At 42.1% G+C, this 22,617-nt stretch overlaps 2 protein-coding genes and 1 pseudogene across 5 annotated transcripts in view; all 3 read right to left on the bottom strand.

Moving 5' to 3' along the window:
• Positions 1 to 7,683, bottom strand: part of rtel1 (regulator of telomere elongation helicase 1) — a 59,096-nt gene extending 51,413 nt beyond the window's left edge. For 2 of the 4 annotated variants that reach the window (XM_086141345.1, XM_086141346.1), the window contains exon 1: positions 7,319 to 7,681. In XM_086141345.1, the coding sequence (XP_085997471.1) occupies positions 7,319 to 7,420 (102 nt within the window). In that variant the 5' untranslated portion in view covers positions 7,421 to 7,681. Of the gene's footprint in view, positions 1 to 7,318 lie in introns of all 4 variants that reach the window. The other 2 variants (XM_086141347.1, XM_086141348.1) reach the window with 2 other exon arrangements.
• Positions 7,684 to 9,198: 1,515 nt separating this feature from the next.
• Positions 9,199 to 15,853, bottom strand: ndufb11 (NADH:ubiquinone oxidoreductase subunit B11). Its single transcript, XM_086141353.1, has 3 exons — positions 15,631 to 15,853; positions 12,873 to 13,003; positions 9,199 to 9,394 (listed from the first exon to the last, which is right to left on the bottom strand). The coding sequence occupies exons 1-3, from the start codon at positions 15,796 to 15,798 to the stop codon at positions 9,265 to 9,267; spliced, it is 429 nt and encodes a 142-aa protein (XP_085997479.1). The 5' UTR covers positions 15,799 to 15,853; the 3' UTR covers positions 9,199 to 9,264.
• Positions 15,854 to 16,677: 824 nt separating this feature from the next.
• Positions 16,678 to 22,492, bottom strand: LOC147214113 (uncharacterized; annotated as a pseudogene).
• Positions 22,493 to 22,617: the final 125 nt, after the last annotated feature.

The following is a 22,617-nucleotide window of genomic DNA, read 5'->3' as shown; positions in this document are numbered from 1 at the left end:
ATGCACTGTTACACCAGTATGTCAGCAAGGTCAGCCCCACAACATCCAGAACCTTGAGGAGCCAGAGAAAAGCTTTTTGACTACCTCAGTAACTTCAGCCCCGGAAATAGTTAGGCCCACCCCAAAGTCCTCATTGGAAGGTGAGTTGTCTGGATTGAGGAGGTCTTGGAAGTATTCCTTCCATTGATCCACAACGTCTCGAGTAGAGGTCAGCGGTGCATCATTCCCATTGTACACAGTGTTAATGGTGCACTGCTTTCTCCTCCCGAGCCGCAGGATGGTGGTCCAGGCTCTCCGCAAAGCCCTCTGGAAGACGTTCTCTGTGGCCTCCACAATCTCCTCCCACACCAGAGGTTTTACTTTGGTAACTAACACAGCCGTGTGCCACTTGGACCTCCTCCAGAGCCCCAAAGAGCCGAAAGGCCTTATAGGACTCCTCCTCCAGCTTGACTGCATCACTCACTACTGGGGTCCACCATTGGGTTCGGGGGTTACCACCCGACAGGCGCAGGCCATCTAACGACCACAGCTCCCATCTACTGCCTTGACAATGAAAGCATGGAACATGGCCCACTAGGACTCAATGTCCCTCGCCTCCCTCAGGACGTAGTTGAAGCTCTACGGGAGGTGGGAGTCTAAACTCTTTCAAGGGACAAGGAACTCTGCCAGACATTCCCAACAGACCCTCACAATATATATGGGTCTGCCAGGTCTGACTGGCACCCTCCCCCACCATTAGAGCCAGCTCACAACCAAGTGAGCCCACCCCTTAAAAGGGTGGGTAGACTGAACTGCTGTTGGGTGCATAGCAACAAACAGCAGTCAGAACCTGTCCCCGCACCCAAAGGCAGAGGGAGGCTAGCCTCTCATCCACTTAGTTGAACCCTGACTCAGAGGTGCTGAGTTCGGGGGCAATCAGTATGCCCACATTTCTCACCAGGAGCAACTCCAGAGTAGAAAACCAAATCCCTCTCAGGGAGACTGGTTCCAGAGCCCAAGCTGTGCTTTAAGAACCAGCTTCTGCAGCCAAGAGTAGGACTGCCACAGTTCCCCACTCTGGCCACCATCCTGCTCAAATTGCACCGGACCCATTTGGCCCTTCCTATGGATGCTGAGCCCATGGGTAGGGAGTTTGAGTTTCCATATATCTGAACTAACTATTCGAGACAACAAAACGCGAAAAAAGCAAAACAAAAATATAATGTAACCTACATTCACTCACTGGTACTCGCGCAATGTCTTATCCACTTACTCTTTGCGGACACAGAGGGTTTACTTGGATTTTTTGTTTTACTTGTTCATTTTAATATCATTTCATGTTTTCTTCTCAGTTAAAATATTTGTAATTTCTTGGTTATTTATGGAGCAGCCAAGAAGGCATTCAACCGTTTCCCACGGGGCAATCCCGTCATACCCTGTATGATAGTGTTGGGTGCTCAGGTATCTGCACAACTTATCATTGCCAATATTTTAATCTTTTACACACTGTGCAGTTTAACATCAAACAGTTAAATTACCGTATGACAAGTAACAGCATTTTGAAAAAAAAATTGAACTGGTTGAAAATGACTTGAATTCCATTCAGAATAACTGTAGTACATTTACATTAGAGAAATAGTTTACGGGATGAATGAAACCTTGAGTTGCCATCAATTGGAAAATATTTCATATGTATTCCAATTAACATGCTGCATATATGTGGACCGTGGATTTGGGGGCCGCGGGGTGCAGTAGGTAGACCAATCTTTGGAACCAAACATTCCTGGTTCTATTCCCGACTCCAAGTGTGTGGAAGTGTTGTTGAGCAAGACATTGAATCCCAAACTACTCATCTGGCGCTTGTGGACGTAATGTGAACCATGATGGATCATCCATGATGGGCTAATTGCAAAGAACGTGGGGAACAGATACGCGGTAAGCGCTCTGTCCAGCAGAACCCTGAAAACAGAAGCCAAAGTGGACCAAACCCATGAAGAAAGAACTCTCGCTGAATTAATTGAAAAAGTCTACACACGGCGGGACCTCGCCCCGAGAGATTCTTTTCCTCAAAACGACTAAAAAAAAAAATAAAAAAAAATGAGCAAAGCAAACGCCGGCATTAAAATTAATGCGCTCTCTTATCATAATAACAGCACTTCAGTTAAAGTGAAAACTAACATTTGAGGCGTTAAAAATATGTTGACATCACCGGTAAAATCCTCTGCACCTTCAAAAAAGAAGAAAGCAGACGAGGGAGATGATGCTATGGCTACAGTGGAAGTCTCTAATGCAGCGATCTACAAAGCAATCACTGCTCTGCGGAAGTTAATGATCGAACTCAAGGAAGAAGTAGGACAAAACTCACTCGCCATTGCTAACCTGGCTAAAGCGGTGGAGATCAACGCTGCAGACATAAAGGAATGCAAAAGTAACTTCAAGACAATGGAAGTCAACATGAGGCGCATTACAGAAACAAATAAAGAGCTGAAGAACAGAATAGGAAAACAAAGTAGCGGACTCAGAACACCATAAAAGAGAACAGAATTTAAAAATGAATGGTCTCAAGGAGGAAAAGGCGAAAACATCCGTGAGCTCGTCTCAAACACCATTCAACAAATTGTTCAAAAATGGATGAACAAGATGGACTTCGTCTTAGGCTCTGTACATCAGATCGGACAAAACATTGCCAATAGCCCTCAACAAATTGTCCTGAAGTTTGCGAGTAGTGTCTACAGAGATGAATTGTGGCGAGCATCTAAACATCACACTGTCTGCAAGAACCTCAATATCCGCTTTGCTGAAGACCACACCAAGGAAGACAGAGATGCAAGGTAAGGCTGACTGGCCGAAGGTGGAACAAGCGAGGAAAGAAGGCCATAAAACTATGTTCCGAGGTCCCTACGCTTTCATTAATGGGCAGAGAGTCACTCCATGAGGCTTCTGCTTATACAAACACTCCTTCAAACTATTTGATACTCAGGGCTCTGCTAAGACAAGTTCTTGGTACTTTTTCCAATACACTATATTCTCATTAGCCCTTATCATTTCGTTTAGTTTTTGTTATAAGTCTCATTTTAAAAATGATATATCTTTTTTGTCCATTAATGCAAGGGGACTAAGGGATTTAACAAAAAGGAAATGCCTTTTTTTGTTCTGTAAAGGGAAAAAAAACTAATTTTATTTTCATGCAAGATACCCATTCGAAGAAAGAAGACATCGTTTTCTGGACTCAACAATGGGGAGACAAAGCTTACTTAAGTCATGGCGCCTCAAGATCAGCAGGGGTTGCAATTTTGCTGAAGAACTTCCAAGGGCAGGTTATTTCACATCTGGCAGACAAGCACGGCCATTGGTTGATCCTAATCATAAGTATTGACAATTTAAAATTAATTTTAATCAACGTGTATGGCAACAATAACATATAAGAAAACAAGAATCTGCTAGAGCAAATAACTGTTTACTTGGAAGATCCACAATGTTAATAGGCGGGGATTTCAATCTGGTCCAAGATGAATTCCTGGATAGATATCCTTCTAAATACCCCTCAAGCTATCCTATTCTGTTATTCTATGACTTCTGTCACAAGCTGAATTTGACTGATGCTTGGAGACATACTAATCCAGCAGCCCTCCAATACACTTGGTTCAACCCCAATTATAGTCTGAAATCCAGAATTGATTACTGGTTAATATCAAACCATCTGCTGAGCAATAAAGTGAGCTCTAGCATATCTGCAGCTCCACTAACGGAGCGTTGCGTTATATATCTAGATATTACATCCAAATCAAGAAGAAATTCATCAAACAAATACTGGAAATTCAATTCTAACTTGCTGAAGATTGATGAGTATTGTCAAAAAATTAGATGACTTTTTTGCATTAATTAAGGATCTGAGGAACTTGCATCTCTGGTCAAACAATGGGAGTTCCTGAAATATAAAATTCGACAACACTCTATTTCCTTTAGCACAAAACTTAAAAAAGATCTCGACAAAAGAGGATTGGACATTATGACGCAACTTTATATCTACTGTAACAAACCTAGCTTGGATGAGGGTGACAAACAAAAAATAATTCTATTACAATCCTGTCTGGATAACATATTCCTAATAGAGCCCATGATGCATTTGTTAGATCCAGATCAAAATGGATTGAAGAAGCAGAGAAAAACTCTGCATATTTTTGTGGCTTGGAAAGAAGAAGACAAGAGAGAATAGCCTTAGTTCTCTTAATCAACAACATGGAAATTACAGATGAGGCAATAATATCCTCTAAAATCTTTGAATTCTATCGCCACCTCTACAGTTCTAAATTTTCAAAAAGTGATTGTGACTCCTTTCTAACGGATATTGCTCAATATATCCAAAAAATAAACAACTACAAGCAAACCTGTGATAAGCATCTGACTATTGCTGAACTTGACACTGCAATGGGTCGACTATCTCCCAACAAGGCTCCGGGTTCAGATGGTCTCACAGGAGACTTCTACAGACACTTCTGGGAGGATATAAGGGAATATCTCTATCAGGTTTTCTTGGAAATCTTTGAAACTTGGTCGCTTCCGACGACAATGAGACAAGGGGTTATCATTTCCATCCCATAAACTGGTAAAGACCCTCGTCTTATTGAAAACAGAAAACCCATCACTCTCAGAAATTCGGACTATAAAGTGTTTCCCTACATCCTTGTTTCTCGTCTCCAATCGGGAATCTCAGACATTATTGCAGAGACACAATCGGGATTTCTGAAAGGAAGGTCAATCCACAACAATATAAAGCTTGTCATGGACATAGAATATAAAGCTTGTCATGGACATAGAATATAGAGACCTCATGGAAGATAATGGCTTCATATTCTTCTTGAACTTTTATAAAGCCTTTGACTCGGTCAAACATCCATTTATCTTAGCAAGGCTCGAGCATTTTGAATTTGGTTTAAAATTCAGGAATGTGATCCGTGGGCTCTACGAGAACATTAATAGCTGTGTCACCCTACCGAGCGGCACCACTCCACACTTCTATGTTGATGTGGGAATCCCCCAAGATTGCCCCATCTCACCCTATTTAATTATACTAGCTCCCGAAATGCTAGCCATTTATATTAAAAATTGCAACAATATCCAAAAGTTAGGCATGTTGGGTACAGAAATTATTATTAGCCAGCTGGCAGATGACACAACCTTATTTTTGAAAAATGAACATCAAGTCCCAATAAGCGTTGAAGATTTAAAAAAAATTATCCAAGGCTTCAGGATTATCATTAAACATAAAGAAATGTGAACTTTTTGTGCTTCATGACTCGCCACTAAAAGAAATCTGCAAAGTTCCTACTAAATCAGAAATAGAATATTTGGGTATTTTCCTTTCTTAGAACCAAAAGTTAAATCAATCCAAGAACATAGAATCTAAACTCAATAAAAGTAAAGTTAAATTGAATATATGGCTCCAAAGAGATTTATCAATATTAGGCCGGATATATTTGACCAAAATGGAATGTTTATCTAGATGTATATACCCAATGTATTCCAATGCTGCTCCAAATTTCAACCATAAAATCTATTAACCAAATATATTTCAACTTCATCTGGAGGAACAGACCACATCATCAAAAAAAAAAAAAAAAATCACTTATGGTGAAAAAAAAACAAGTGAAGGAGGGCTGAAAGTGATTGATTTGGACTGCCTCAATGGGACATTGAAGGTGAACTGGTTGAAATCCTGGATCAAGCATCATCATTCTTTCTGGTATTGTATTCCTAACTACTTATTCAACGAAGTCGGTGGCCTAAGTCTTCTGCTTATCTGACTTTGAAAATTGGACAGGAATCTTGTAGATATCAGAGTTCCATTAACTAATATTATTGTACTAGAAAATGATATATGTACACAATTTCTCACCACATAGTACAATATTATGGAACAATAAATATGTACTGCATCGCAACAAAATCTCTATTTTACAAGGAATGGTTTGAGAAAGGTATATGGCCAATACTTGACTTGATGGATGACAATGGCGATCTTTTGGACTATGAACAGTTCAGTACTAAACAGAGCTTTAACCCTCCAATATTAGAGTTCATTAAGTTACACAACGCACTACCTCGACAACTTGTATTCCTGACCAAAAATGTAATGACGCACCAAACCATACAACCACAGTTACCCCCACTTTCACTCCAGGGAATCTCAATTCTGGATAGAAAATGCAGCAACGTCTTTATTAGGAAATGTTTTACAGAAAACTTATTCCCTGGACTTCAAAACAAAAATAATATTTTAAATAAATTTGATAAGGAATCGACTGTCAGGCTGCAAACGATGTATCTGACTCTACCCATACCCCCCAAGGCAAAAGAGACCCACTTCAAAATTATGAATGACATCTACCCATCTAAGGAATTATTGAGGGGATGCTTTAATATTGACGATAATATTTGTACCTTTTGTGAAGACAACAATGAAACCACTGACCATATATTTTTCTCATGCGAAAAATTACAGGGCTTTTGGGCTAAAACTCAAAAATGGGTTAAAGACAATTTTCCATTGTCACCAGTTTCCTTCTCATGAGATGGCATAACATTTGGTTTACTTTTAAGGAAGAAACGAGATGAACTGTGTGTCAATGTTATTTTAGGCCTTGCCAAGTTCTTCATTCACAAAAACAGACTGCAAAAGTGTTCCCCCAATTTTGCGTTCTTTATAAATGATTGTGAATAATTTAAAAAATCCTTAAAACTTATGGAAAAATCCAAAAACCAAAAAATATACGGTTTGATATCTGAGATTTCTCGTGATCCACCAAGTTAAATATATGTTATATTCCCCTTGCAATTTTTTTTCTACCTTTTTTAATTTATTTAATTTACATCATTTTTTATTTAATTTATCTATCTATTTATTTGATTATTTTCTCTTACTTTCTTTTTCGTCTAGTATTAGACATTTCTCACAAACCTTTAACACTGTTAACTTCTGATTACATACAGAACGAATGTCCTTATGTCGTTTGCTCCCTCATCCCCGGTTGTATCATTGACATTCAATTCAACCTAGCCATGTTTATTTGTGCATATGCATATTTGTTGATACTGCTTCTGTTCAATAAAAAAAAAATAGCAAAGAACGTATTTCCCCATAAAAGATAAATGAGTATAATTATAATATCCGGAGGAAACACGCAGAAAAGGGGAGAACACGCAAACTCATTCCTAGAGTATCTGTATATCTGAAATAACTTTTGAAAACAACAAAACATGAAAAAGCGAAACAAAAATATAATGTAACTTACGTCGGCTCACTTGTATTCGCTCAATTTCTTATTTCTTATCCACTTACCCTTTGCAGACACTCAATCACTTTGCGCATGTAATCTTTCTGACAGTCATATGCGATGAAGGGGAAATCTACTGACAGTCCGTTCAGTGACAGTGAAGGCATTCTGTCTGTCCACCAGCAGTTACTATTTTCGTTGATGGAAGGAGGCCGTTTGAAATGGATTACATTATTTAAAAAGACTCTAGCGTTTCATTAAACCTCCACTTTGGCGCAGTTTCCGCTTATTCGTTTCGCGCCTGCGCTCTGTATTGACGTCATTATGTTGCATTCAGGCTCCCACGGATTAATGAAGATATCGTGAATTTAATGGCAGGCTGAAAAACACAAGATATGTGGACATTACCCACAATCAACAGACTAATTAAAAATTGTGTCATACAAATGCCTTTTCAAGCCAACTACTACCTAGCAAAATGAAAAATTGTGCTATGGGAACGTTCATGTGCTCCCAGATGCTGCGAAACCATTTAAAACAAACCAAAAACAACTACAGAGATCGTCTTCCACATGATCCAGATATACGATAGTTATTGTATTTAAAAACTTGTAGGCTTTATACTTTACTAAACAAAGGCCAAATATACGATATTTTTGTCATTTCCGCGCAATCAAAAACGTCATTTTTATAATGCTAATACCCAAATATCACCATAAACTGAGGTCTCCTCAGTTCTCTTACACTATCACTTCATACATGGCTGTCTCCTCTCACTGACAATCACATGACAACCCCTCAGCCTCAGCTGTAAGGGGGCCGCGAAGAACTTGTAAAGTAAGTGAATACGGGTTCGGATTTCGGAGAATAACGTCTTCAAAGAAAAGTCAGACAGCACAGACAAGAGAACAAAGTAACACCGACGAACACAGCAACTTTAATCGCCTTGCCTAGGACGTAAGCCCCGCGTTTAAGATTTCTTACATGTTAATCTTCAGTTGCATATGTTGATGCAATTTTGTATGCAGTTTGTCACGCGGGAGAATTTTCAGCATTATTTGCATATGAAAATGCTTTTCAGAGCTATTCACAACAACGTTGTTAGGGCCACTATGTCATCTCATTGCAAAAAAACAGATGCAGTGAAAACATTTTTTTAATCTATTTTTTAACAAGATTTATTGACTATTTGAATTCAGAAACATTTATGCATGAAAATTTGTTTGGAATTTCTCTTCAGAACGTGTGTTTAGATAATGCCTTGTTTGTATAATTGAAATTATGGCAGGGATAGAAATAAAACTGTTTTGGGAGAATAGTTTCATGGTGATGTTCTAATAAATGCAATTTTTTGGTCATTCCTGAACTTTACAACAAAAAATGTAAGTTCTTGGCTATTTTCTTATTTAATTTAAAACATAGTATGCAAGTTGCAGATTTAACAGAGTAGTAACTAATCCCAGTAGTATTAAAAAAGCTATAGCTGTGTAATTTGCGTTAAACTCCGCTTGTAACACAAGAGATAGTATTTAACTATTTAGTCAACATATTCTTTAGGATTCAGCTCTAAGATAGGGATCCTTCATCTGCAGTCAATTTGCCTTTGCATGATTTCTGTTCCTATGCCTTGTTTCACTTCATCATTGTGATGCAGCAGGCTACAATCACTCTATACCCCTTCAGCATTTGTACCACTGTCTAAAGCAGGTCTGTGCAATTATATTGCCTGGGTGTGGCCTTCTTGGGCATTCCTGTTGGCCCACTTGGGATCAGTCAGAACTTGAATGAAAAACCAAATTCCAAACATTTATTTCAATCATGTTTTATGAGCGTGTAGCTTTTCTGTTATTGGTGGATCAGCTGTCCAACACTGTTCAGGTTTCTTATATGGACACTTGTAAAAATTAATTGCCTACCTCTGGTCTAAAGAACTGATTGTCCACACTTTATCAGTACACATTTATTCAAATCACAAATAATTCAGAGATACAGTGTGTGGAAGCTAGAGGCACTACTCCTCCTTAGTGAATGGGAGAACAATCTGGCTTGTGTTGTAGTAGTTCTCCGCTATGAGAGGCAGACCATCTTTCTCCCTCTGTACAATCAGACGTTCAGCCTCCCTCCTGGCCCACTGCCGCATCCTGAACAATACAGATAAAAAATAGGGGTTATCAAATTCCTGAACAACAGGCAACAGTAAAAGCCATGAGGAACACGATAATCAAGTTACAAAGAAGTTAATTTTTTAAGCTTCAAAATATTTTCAAAGGACTTTCAAAAAAATAGAAAATAAATAAAAGGTACATAGAAAATCTGAGGACACAAAACTGACATTTTAAACTGTATACAAGTTTGGGTCCCCCGCCTTAATATGAAAGTTTAATGTAAGTGCGACCTACGCGAGTTTGATGCTGTATGTGTTACAATACCTCCGTGCTAAATAGTTAGGCCTGTCTCATTCTGGGGGCCGCATACTTTGGAGCACCCAGACTAGACCGGCAACGTGACCGTACCCACGGTGCCCAGCACCAGCCTGAATACCCGTGTAAACCACAGATATAAACAACCCGCCACTGCTGTCTTCGCCGGTGCTGCTGTATACACATTTAAACATTTAAAAACACGGCGGTGTGGCTGTGACCGGAGCTGGGTGCTCCGAAGCACCAGACCTGACGTTACACACGCACAAGAACGTGGAAAATGAGGGCTACGACGCTAACACGTACTAACACTATTAAATACATACACGCGGGTTGTATGTGTGTGTGTGTCCATGTTGGCGTTAGCGCCATGCTAGCCATGAGCCAAACTTTTCAAACTTTATTAGACTTTTTATTTATTCAATTTTAATGTTAAACGGGCACGACAAACACTTCATGTTTCCATGATTTCTAACCTTCAACCAATCACTAACTGTGCTGTGCTCGACGTCATATGCGGGCGCAGGTGCAGGACCAGGACCCTGACCTAATCTGGTACCAGCAGAAATTACGTTCTCTGTGTGTCAACTTAACACTGAAACTTCACTGCGACATTGTCACCTAGTAGATTTAAACATATTACACAGCCCCAAACACGTCTTTCTCAAAGCCTGCTGTGAAGAGAAAGGTTGGTGATGAGCACAAACAATTTCAGGAAGTGGGAAATTCAATATTTCTTTGTGGAGCACAGGCACACCGCAACGTCTCTTATTTGCACAGAGAAAATTGCGGTGCACAAGGAATACAATTTGAAATGTCATTGCACAACTAGACAACTGAGGACTATGCAAAATACCAGGGAGATGTGAGAGCCAACCGAGTTGCCAATCTTAAAACATGTCTACTGAAGCAAAAAGGTTTCTTTAGGAAAGCAACCAAAGAGAATAATGCAGCAGTTGAAGCTAGGTATCTATGTCATTCAGCTTAGGGAAATTCTCAAGTGTTCCCAAGTACATCCAAAAATGAAATAATCTCCTGTTTGAGCTCCCACATTCATTGATCCGATCATTTAATCATTCACATCAAGTATGAATTCTATACCAATCTTTGGCGGGCCAGATTAAAAAGACCAACGGGCCAGATGTGACCCTGGCCGTAGTTTGCCCACCCCTGATATAAAGAGTGACAATAGCAATGACAAGAATAAAATAAATAAAAATAGTGATAATAGGCAGGATGTGTGCTAGCTAGGATCAATAAGGATAAGAAAGAAAGCAGAGGTGGGACATGAAATGTGAATGGGGTACGGTGGTGAGATTGTGGAAGCAGCACAGATGCACCCAAGGCTGGTCAGAGTTGTGTGCTGTCCAGAGTGCTGTTGGCACAAAAGAGTGTCCCGAGTATTCAGTTCTGCACCGGGGTGTGACAAACTGTTGGCTAAAGGAACTGCCCATCAGCCACAGCTCGTCGTGAAGGGGGTAGAAATGATTGTCCAAGATAGCTCCTAGTTTGTCCCAGTTTATCCACTGATTGAAGATGATCCAGGTTCAGTCCCACCACAGAGTGGGCTTTCCTTACTATCTTGTTGAGACTATTGACCTCACCAGTCCTGGCAGCGCCCCACCAGCGCAATATAGCGAAGAAGAGTGCGCTGGCTACTATAGACCGGTAGAGGTCTTGAGGAGTTGCCAAACAATCTCAGTCTCCTCAGGAAGAACATCCTGCTCTGACCCCTCCATCAGTGTTGTGTGACCAGTCCAATTTAATGTTAATGTGGACCCCAAGGTACTTTTAGGAGTCCACTATCTCCACCTCTTCACGCTGGATGGTGATTGGTACCTGTCTCCTCAGATTCTTCCCGAAGTTCACACCCACCTCCTTGGTCTTGGAGATGTTGAGTAGGAGGTGGTTCTGGTTACTCTACTCGCCAAAACTCGCGATCAGACCTCTGTACTCCTCCTCGTTGTCATTGTTGATGCATCAAACGATGACAACGCCGGTCTTTCAAGTGCTGGAATACAAGCCTTACAAACAACTTCATGACATGTGACATTAGTGCCACCAGCCTGTAGTAATTGAGAGTACTTGGATGTCCCTTCTTGGGTAATGGGACAATGCATGATGTCTTCCAGAGGTCAGGCACCTTCAGCAACCTCGGAGAGAGGTTGAAGAGGTGCTGGAAGACTCCAGCAAGCTGGCCAGCACATACCTTGAAGACCCTGGGGCAGATGTCCGGCCCACTGGCTTTGCCCGCCTCAACCTGGAGAACTCCCTCTGCACCTGGCCAGAGGTGAGGGTGAGGCCATGGTTGGGAAGAGGGTGGAGGGGAGTGTCTGCGACAGTGTTCAGGGGGATGTGGGTGGGGATACTGGCCGAGGGAACTCCTGATGGGCGTGTGACTAGCAGTTGTGTGTTTGTTAATGTTCCCATGGATGTAGTGGGGGTTGCCTGTCGGGAGGAAGGGCAGGTGGCGACCATGTCTGTGCTCGGGGGAATGGGATGGTGTGGTGGAGGGGAGGGGTTGTCCATGGTTGTGTTTGTGTCCTGGTTTGAAGAGATGGGGCGGCAGGGTGAGGGAGGGCTCACATTCCCCATAATGATCGAGGGCAGGAAGGGCTTACATCTCCTGTCCCTCTTGGTCTGCTTTCTCACCTTCGCGTTGGCTTTTCTCACCTGGCGGGTGCCCCGCCATAGCTCCTCTGGGATGCTCACTGCAGGGAGTCCGGCTCCTTTTGTCATTTGGAGAAGTTCCTCCTGGGAGTATTTTATCATTTTCCACAGTATTGGCAGGGGTAACATTATGGCTGACAACACAGTGCACCGGAGAAACGGTATATTGTCCCACCCGTGAAAGAAGAGTGGACAGGTAAATAAACAACTCAAAAAAATAAAGAGATAGAGTAAAAGATAATAGGAGCTGCTGCGAAAGGGCTGCTGTCTTCCAGCGTCATCTTGAGCAAAAAAATTGTAGCATGAAACGCTTGAGCCGTCACCTTGTTGTTAGTGATCCATAGCAAACTTGTACTCTTTGACGCACTAATTGCCATCAATGGAGAAATATTCCTTGATCCAAAGGTTCAGCCAATGACACGTTGCATCAACCACTGCAATCTAACATTTGATTCATTCAAAAATAGCTCGTTGCTGAAGAAGGTGATAGGCCCAAGCAATATCTAAGTGATTCCACAAAGACACTCACCCATGGTCTGGTAAGTAGTGGATAAATGTTCCACCAATGACAAGAGCCACAGAGATTCCAAAAAAGAAGCCCACTCTCATGTTCCACATGTCCACAACAGGATCACTGGAGAAGCCATGGTAGTCCGGATTCTGGGAACAAACATTAATGGAGATGTATCAAAATAATTATGCACTATCTTGACAGCAATTTGTCTGCAGGTAATACATGAAATTTTAGTCCTACAGGCAACTAAATTTGCGTAATTTCTTGATTGTCAGACTGGTCTTCACTTATTCAGCATCCATGCGAGATAACCATTTGCCAGTGTCGTAAGTCGGCTTCAGGACCCAGGGTTATCACTGGGAGGCCACTACTCTGGTTTCACCGGTTTCACCCGCTCAAGTCTCTCCACCACTCCCTAATGCTGCCTTGTTCTGAGATATTGACCCTCAAATGTTGCCATAACTCTATAGCCACAGCCAGTGGTTGGCTTTCTCTGTCTCACTTCCAAGCTCCTTTGTGAGTTCTTGCATGTCTGAGACTGTCATAACAGTGCCATCCTACAAACCCTTATGACCCCGCCTACAGGGGGTCCACATTGGTATTCTAGCCACCATGGCACTATGCTGCCTGCTTGCTGAACATGATATTGCAACTTTCTTCTCTTTCATAGACAAAATCATAATATTCGGCCAGAGTTTTTGGTGTAACTCCTTTTTGGAATACTACCTCCCTTTTCTGGTTCTCATCCATTTGTCACCTATTCTCCTGAACAAGAATTTCTCTGTGGCAATGTATTCTGCATGGCGCTGTCCCAGGGGTAGTTTCCAAAGTCACACAGATGACTGACTTGCAAATGAAGACTGGTGGGGTGTTCTCTGCTTATTCAGCCAACCCTGTGGCACAACATTTGCATGGAATATGCAAACGTGTATTGTAATATTCTACCCTGTTGACATCATCTGCTGCTGTGTGCTTCTGTTGTTTTTTCATGACTCTTATCAGAAAACATGTAGAGGTCTCTAACCTGTACAAGCCCCATTCCCTACTGGTGTTGCAGATAGATTAATCAGGGCTTTGGCTCTCCACACAAGTTGGTCTGTAAACATCCTCAGTTTAGAAACTAGGTTCATCTATTCCAGCAAGTAACCCAGACTGACAGATTACACTGAGAGCTCCAGCATGCACTGGTCGCCAGGGCATATCAAAATATCTATGTAATTATCAAACCCTCTGAAATCCAAATGGTTAATTTTCATTTGTTTGATGAATTTTTAAATATCAATATACCATATATTGAATAAAGTGTAATAGCTAGGATTTTGACTAATCAATCTTACAATTTGACTTGTCATTTAAAATGAATGACAAGTTAACATTATAATGTATTTATAAGTATATATGTCAATAATTCTTGTGGGGATCTCTGGCCACTGTCTTTATCCATCCATCCATCCATCCATCCATCCATCCATCCGAAAAATTGTGGATTCAGTAGAGTCTGGCATCAGTTGCTTTGTAAATTATGTCTGTGAATGCTGTCAGTCTACGTCACGTTTAATTGTTTTCAAATTGAATCCTATCATGGCAAATGAAATTTTTGAATATAACAACAATTTTTGTATAAAAGGGTTTAAACCAGGGTTCCCCAAACTTTTTCCTGTGAGGGCCAAATAACTTTTCCCTTCTCTGACGGGGGGGCCAGGCCAGTTTGTAACACAAAGTGTGACGATCGCAGAGGAGTCAAAGCGTAAAGATTTATTGTTTTCTAGAAAGCCACAGATAACCAAAAATTAACCCTTTCTGGGATCTTGAAAGGAAAAATAAATAAATTAATAATAACACTATTAATGAATAATGTCTTTGTCTCATCTCTTGACAGATGAGAAAAACAGCCTTTTCTTTGAATTTGACAAAAAAAAAATAACTGTTTGTCTGTCTGCACATTAAGTACCCTGTATTCTGTATCTATTTTTCTCTTACCTAATCTTTTCGCCATTATTCCATGTTATTTGAAAGAGGTGTGTCCAGGATTTTTTTTTGAGGGAGAGGTTTCAGATAAGGGAAAGACTGCAGAAGGGTGGAATAGAATGTTACGTTCTATGCATGTACAAATCACGATTATGTGGCCCGAATTAAAAAAAAAAATCATAATACCTCTCTGATATTGTTCAGGGGCTGAGCAAAATGTGGAGGCGGGCCGTAACCGGCCCCCGGGCCGTAGTTTGGGGACCACTGGTGCAAACAATAGATTTACACTAGTATGTTGTGAAATCATTTTTTTAAACTCCACTTGGAGAACATTCTACGTTCCAAGATCAATGTACACATAGCTATTTCAATTTACACAAGAAGTGAGCTGGTGATTTATGTTCGTATTGGCAGGTTTTGCTATTCTACATCTTTCTTATATGGGGCCCCTTGTGGAAAAAGACACTATGAACATAATTTTGATTGATATAATTTTTCACAGAATACATATTGACATTTCACTGGGAAAATATTCAAGATGCCACCATACAGTGGTCGATTTTGATGTAACGTCCCACTCAATGTCCACCTGCACTGGCTTTACAGCATATCCGCTGTAATGAGTCCCCGCCAAGCTATTATAAACCACCGAAATGAACTCGGTACAGTTACGTTCGCTTATTTCCAACAGCATTCATAGAGAGGAGAAAGTAAATCAACGATACTGTTTGACATGGGTCATAAAAGACCACCTTTGACTAACATTGATTGAGGCTAACGCTAGCGTTCAATGGGGGGAACTCACCTTGACATAACGGCTGACCTCGCCATGCCCAGTCTGCTCAGCAGCGACGTGAAGCTCAGTCATGGCACTTGACCCCGCAGTACCGCTCGCATTCGACTGAGACACGAACCGAGCTTGGAATCTGGAAAATCGGGAGAATGGAAGCCCAAAACGAGCCAGTGGGGTCATCTTTCAACTTGTTAGTAGAGGATAGCGCCAACCCGGAAACGGAAATTGACCCTTCCTCGTTTTCGAAGTGTTGAAGTATATATGCTGCTGTCTAGTGGCGATTTTCAGTACTTCATATATTTTTACCCTCAGAAAAAAAGTTAAAACGAGAGTGAATGGTTATTTGTCTCTACATATGGTGCCGTAATTGACCAGTCTAAGGTGTACCCCGCCTCTCGCCCAATGACAGCTGGGATAGGCATCACCGTGATCCCAAGTGTAGGATAAGCGCTAGATAATGGATGGATGGATGAAAAAAAACTAAATGTTGATTGAATCAACAAAAACATATATGGTCCTTCAGTAGAAACATTAAAAGAGAGAAAATCCCGTTGCAAAGTTAAACACACACATTACAGAGGCCTAGGAATTTTCAGCCATGATGGTCTTCTATTCAAAGCTTAGAATGGCAAAATTAAAAAAAATACACCATGGCCACAATAAGGAAAGGAAAAAAATTCTAATATTGTTTAAAATCCAAATTTTTATTATTATCCTGTTTTTTAGTAGTGTGATCACTCTGAGGTTGCAGACTTTGCAGGGATTAAACTAGATGTCCAGGGATACCATAATGTGCTGCTGGTGAACAGTGTTTGTCATTTCATCATTGTCAATCATTACTGGTGAAAAATAAATAAATAAATGAATCATTTTCATTACTGGTCAAAAACAAAAAAACAAACAAAAACACATTTCTCCCTGAGGAGACCATCCTTAGACATGTTCCAGTGTGTTCAGTTTTTCATTAAATATTTTGATGAGAGTATAATTACATGGCTTCTTCTGGAATTGTATCCTTATCATTGTGAAGGAGTGTACATATCCCCATGATGATGGGAACTACGTTTCTGTGCCATTAGCCCCGTCAGGGTCTTCCAAGTAGGGTACCTAGATGAGGAACCAGAGTAAGAATGATTTAAGAAAAATCCATGATGATGGACAACAGAAGGAAACAGGGAGAGACTGGGACAAATTTACCCCATAATAGGATCAACACCTTCTTCTTCTTCTTCTGCCTTTTCCCTTCAGGGGTCGCCTCAGCGAATCAACTTTCTCCATCTAACCCTATTCTCTGTATCCTCCTCTCTCACACCAACTACCTTCATATCCTCTCTCACTACGTCCATTTGTTTAAAAGCAAATATTTAAATGTAATATCAGAACCATGCTGCTATTTCCCTCACATGATTTCTCATTGTACATAAAGAGATTTGTTGTAGAAATGAAAAAGAATCTGTCCCTGACTTTTTTAGCATCTTTATGGTCTCATTGGCTTGTGACCATAGGAGAGGGAAGGATTGTAGATTGATTATTAAATTTACAATTTGCCTTTCAGTTCAGCTTCTTCACCACGACAGACTGATTCAGAGTCCGCATCACTTCTGACACTGCACCAATTCAACAGTCAGTCTCTGCTAAATTCTTCCCAATATCTCAACAGCAACCCTGAGAGGTCACTTCACATTTAATGACTGAGGATCATGGTCTCAGATTTGGAAGGGCTGATTCTCATCCTATCAGCTTCACATCTGGCTGCAAACCATTACAGTGAGAGTTGGAGAATACTGTCGGATGAAGCCAACAGGACCACATCATTTGCAAGAAGCAGAGGACCCAATCCCTAAATAATATCCTACCCCATCTCAAACTCCTTATGACCTTATGACCTAATTGACACTGGCCAAACTTGCATGACAACATAAACTATTGTCAGGTGTGGGAGTCACCTTAAGAACTCGTGACGTCAGAACAAGTGAGGCAATTCATCCATCCATCTTCCCTGCTTATCCAGAGTCGGGTTGCGGGAGCAGCAGCCAGAGCAGTGAGGCCCAGACCCCCCTCTCCTCTGCCACATGGTCCAGCTCCCCAAGGTGTTCCCAGGTCAGCCTGGAGACATAGTTGCTCCTGCGTGACCTTGGTCTTTCCTGTTGTCTCAGCCCGTATAACAGGGTTTGGTAACCTATACTCCCGGAGCACCACCCACAGGATTGCCTGCGGAACATGGAACATGAAGACTGGTTGGGCTCGAGGACTCTGCAGAGGGTATCCAGCTGGTCCACTGGTCCATGACCAGGACGAAAACCACACCGCTCCTCTTGGTTACGATGTTCAACGACCCGGCGGACCTTCTTCTCCAGCACTGCTTAGTGGACCTTACTAGGGAGGCTAAGGAGTGTGATCCCCCTATAGTTGGAGCACATCCTGTGTGATCAGAGGAATTGAAACTCCTTCTGACAGGGGACTCTGCCAGACGTTTCCAGCAGACCCTCAGGTTATAGTTGGGTCTGCCAGGTTGCCGAGTTGACAGCTCCTCCCCTCTCTTCACCTGAATGTCCAGGACATGCGGCTATAAGTCCAACCACTTGTTCACATATTTCATATTTCCCTCCTTTGGGACCAGAAGAGACTCAAAAAGAGAAAAGAGCATCACAGTAACATTGACATTTGCAATAACAATTCTTCCTATTCATGCTTGCTCTAGTATGACCTTCGTATTCTTAAAATTTGTGGAGTATGAGTGAAAACCCTCTCTGGGAAACGTCCTTATCATATCAAACAATCTAGAGATGAAAATCTTGGCAGATAAGAGAATCTCTGATCCTCTCTCGTTCCAACTTGGGTGTGGGACAGGCTCTGCGTTCAGCATCAGCTCATCTGCCTCAGGGCGTTCCCGAGTGGGGGAGCCTTGTCTGATGGCCAAGTGGTGAAGCACACAGCAGGTTGAGATGATTTGGCAGACGTTTTCAGGCTTGTAATGAAGTACCCCCGCTGTGCTGAACAGGCCAAGCCATTGATCTTTTACCAGGCCCGTTGTGACATTACATTACATTACAGTCATTTAGTAGACGCTTTTATCCAAAGCGACTTACAAAAATTGCAATTCAATTCAATAACTGAAGATCCAAAGTACCGGTCGTTGTTATTCAGAAGTCACCTCTCTACCAAATAGCCATCACAATACCATATACATACATACATTAATTTCTTGGTTTTTTTTGGGGGGGGGGGGGGGGGGGGGCTACGGGAGGTTAGCGGGGTAGTGTATGGTGAAGAGGTACGTTTTTCTTCACGGCGGAAGATGGGCAGCGACCCCCCTGTTCTGACCTTTTCCGAGAGTTCGTCCACTACTGAGGAGCCAAGACCGTGAAGAGCCTAGACCGGTTCGATCGGCAGCCAGGAGCTCTGAGTGATGGGGTGGACAGTCGCCGAGACGGGGCAGATCGGAGGGGATGGGTAGGGACATGTGGCTTGACCATATCCTGAAGATATGATGGGGCTGTCCCATTCACTGCCACCGGGGTCTTGAACTTGATGCGGGCGGCTACTGGGAGCCAGTGAAGGAACATAAGAAGGGCACTTGTGTGGGAGAATTTGGGACGGTTGAACACCAGACGGGCTGCTGCTTTCTGAATAAGCTCCAGAGGCCTGATGGTCACCGCTGGGGCACCGACAAGGAGGGAGTTGCAGTAGTCCAGACGAGAGATGACTAGAGCCTGGATGAATATCTGCGCCGTATCCTCTGTGAAGAATCTGCGAATCTTCCTAATGTTGTGAAGGAGGAATCTGAAGGAACGTGTGGCTGCAGTGACGTTCAATGAGAACGACAGTTGACTGTCTAGGACCACAACCAGGTTTCTTGCAGTTGTGGTTGGCCTTACCACAGTGTTGTCAATGGTGATGGCCAGGCCTCTATGCGGACAACCTTTGCCCGGGAGAAAGAGCAGCTCAGTCTTGTCTAGGTTGAGCTTCAGATGGTTAGTTGCCATCCAATCTGAGATGTCGGACAGGCAAGCTGTAATTCGGGTTTCCACCTGTGTGTCTGACGGAAGGAAGGACAGGATCAGCTGTGTGTCATCAGCATAGCAGTGGTAAGAGAAGCCATGGGAGCGAAAGACAGAACTAAGTGATGTCGTGTGCTGGGAGGAGAGGGCCTAAAACGGAACCTTGTGGAACACCGGTAGACATGGCAGGGGGCTGTGTCTGACTGTCACGTGGTAGGGGCAACCTGTCATGTAGGATGCCAACATGGAGAGTGCAGATCCTGTGACACTCAGACCCTTGAGGGTTGAGACAAGGATCTGGTGGTTGACTGTGTCGAATGCGACTGACAGGTCAAGAAGTATAAGCACAGACAAGAAAGAGGGTGCTCTCGCTTCCTGCAGTGATTATGACACTGCAAGGGGGGCCGTCTCTGTCGAGTGACCTACTTTGAACCCTGACTGAAGAGGGTCCAGGAGGTTGTTACGCTGAAGGTAGTGAGAGAGTTGTTTAAAGACTGCACGCTCAAGTGTTTTTGAGAGGAAGGGTAGTAGGGAGACGGGTCTATAGTTTTTGATTTCAGATGGGTAAAGTGCTGGTTTCTTGAGCTGAGGGGTGACCCTCGCAGACTTGAAGGCAGATGGAAAGCAGCCTGTCTGGAGGGACGGGTTGATGAGGTGAGATAGGAAGGGGAGAAGGATGGATTTGGATTGTAAAGGGGGGTTGAGGGAGCAGGTGGTCGGCTGGCTCGTTTGAGGACCTAGGGGGGAGAGAGAGGGGTGAAGAGGTGTAGGGAAGGCTGAGGTGGGTTAGGAGGGGATGAAGAGGATGGGTTTGGGGAGGGGGTGGAGGGTAGAGACTGATGCGATTGGTTGGGAGGGAGGATGGGTGGTTGGCTGTGGAGCTAGATGGATTGTGAAATAAAGATGTCATTTACTTTCTTTTCAAAGAAGTTTGCGAAATCACCGGGCAAAAGGGAAGAGGTGGGAGGGGAAGTAGGGGGTTAGAGAAGTGTAGTGAAGGTTTCAAAGAGTATCTTGGGATTAGATGCAGAGGATTGAATTTTGGAGCGATAGAAGGTGGCTTTCACCTTTGAGAGAATGGAGGAGAAGATGGATAGGAGCGATTGGAAGGTTTGGAGGTCATCAGGGAGTAGGGACTTTTTCCATTTGCGTTCAGCCACTCTAAGGGTCCATCCGTCACTACGCACAGTGTCAGATAGCCATGGATCTGACATGGTGTGGGGTTGAGCGAACAGGTCTGGAGGTGAGAGGGCAGAGTTGTTCTATTGAGGAGGAGAGGGTGGAAATCAGTGTCAGTAGCTTTGTCAATGGGGAGGAGGGACAATAAATTGATTGAGGGGAGAGAAGCAATAGTGGATGAGGCAAGATCCATGGGATTCAGTGAACGGAGGTGTCTGCGTGTAGAGACCAGGTGGGCAGTGGGGGGAGTTGAGGGAGAGGGGGAGAGGGCTAGGGTGCAGGTGATGAAATGGTGATCTGTGAGCTGTTTCTTATCAATAGGCATGACCAAGATATTAGTTGGAGGGCAGTTTCTGGTGATGATTAGGTCAAGCTGACGACCGGCCCCATGGGTAGGAGGGGAGGGAGAGAGGTGAAGGTCAAAGGAGGAGAGAAATTAGTGGTTCTAGCTTGTCCTATTCCCCACAGTTGAAGTCAGCAAGAAGAGTAAGAGTGGAATCATCAATGGGGAAGTGTGACATGAGTGCATCAAGTTCCTCCAGAAATAACCCGAAGGGCCTATGTGGACGATAAACAACTATAGTAGTGAGTCTGTGAGCTCAACAATGCTTCTTGAATGCGCATGGATGCAGTTGTGGTTCCTATATTTCCTGTTCTGCTCTTGGGTTGGCTAAGGGGGTCATAAGCCACTAGGTCCACCATGTTATGTAAATAAGAACTTGCAATAAAAACTCCTAAATAAGCAAAAATATCATTTGATTTTTTTTGGACCAAGTATTTATTTTGTGTACAATATAGAATAAGTAACATTTTGGTATTTTGTAGGATTAAAAACAGTTGTATACATATGCAATTCAATGAAATGAATATTTGATAGTCCCAGGTTTTCACATATTGCTAACTTGTACACCAGCCGGTTACTTTAGTTATCTCAAACATGTTATTCAATACCTATACAAAATTTAGAAAAAGAAAATGCCAGTGTAGTAACCACGTTGAACACAAGTTACTCTCATGAGTAAATACAACTTTAAGTGCCACTTAAAAGGGCAATCCAAACACTTTTCAGACAATTTTGGGATAAACGAAATAAAGACCTCCAAAAGGTGAGTCTAGTTTTAAAGACTAAAAAAAGAAAAAGAAAAAAAAGTTAAAACATTTATTTTCTCTATTTCAGCAATACATAGTAAACAATTTAGCAAATGGGTAGATTTTCATTTCTTTAGGCATTACAGCATATTCACATGCTTATGGATTGTATGATTCCAATACCAAAACCAAATTTCCTTTCATGTAATACAAAATATTAAAAACAATAAGTGGATAGGGGATCTGTCACAGAGAAAACATTTTGCATATGTAAGTGAATTTTGAATTTCTTTCCTATTCTATCAGTGATACTGATATTACAGTTCATGCACAGCACTTAAAATACATTTAATCCATAGAACTAAGCTTGTCGCCATTCTCATATCAAAACGAGCTTAAAATAAAGCAAAGCTATAGACAGCACAGTGTTGGCTGGCTTGTTTCATGAAATATATCTACAGACGTTTAACGTTTACATGTACATATGTTTTGGAAAAAGAGTCCATGTGAATTATTAACATTTTCTTAATGTTACTGATAGTGAAAACCATGGAAACTAAAGTGCAGCTTAAATGGAGTAACTTACATTGCTGTGATTGTGCCATTGATGCACCAAGCAGGACACAGAATTTTGTTCATTACCTCCAATGCAGAGGGATGCTCCCATCTAATTACGGTTTTCAAAATGTGCTTTAAAAGCATTTAAGATAAATCTACTATCATATCAGAG

Source organism: Fistularia commersonii, chromosome 34 (assembly GCF_037954325.1).
Source record: "Fistularia commersonii isolate RoL2024-O1a breed Wild chromosome 34, RoL_Fcom_v1.0, whole genome shotgun sequence".
Lineage (NCBI taxonomy): Eukaryota > Metazoa > Chordata > Actinopteri > Syngnathiformes > Fistulariidae > Fistularia > Fistularia commersonii.
The sequence above is the reverse complement of the archived record's forward strand: the minus strand, read 5'-3'. Positions and strand labels throughout refer to the sequence as shown.

Coding starts and splice junctions, on each gene's coding strand:
- ndufb11 (XM_086141353.1), bottom strand. CDS start 15,798: ATGACCCCACTGGCTCGTTTTGGGCTTCCATTCTCCCGATTTTCCAGA. Junction 13,004..15,630: donor AGGTCAGCCGTTATGTCAAG/GTGAGTTCCCCC, acceptor GTTTGTTCCCAG/AATCCGGACTACCATGGCTT. Junction 9,395..12,872: donor CACTACTTACCAGACCATGG/GTGAGTGTCTTT, acceptor TGTATTGTTCAG/GATGCGGCAGTGGGCCAGGA.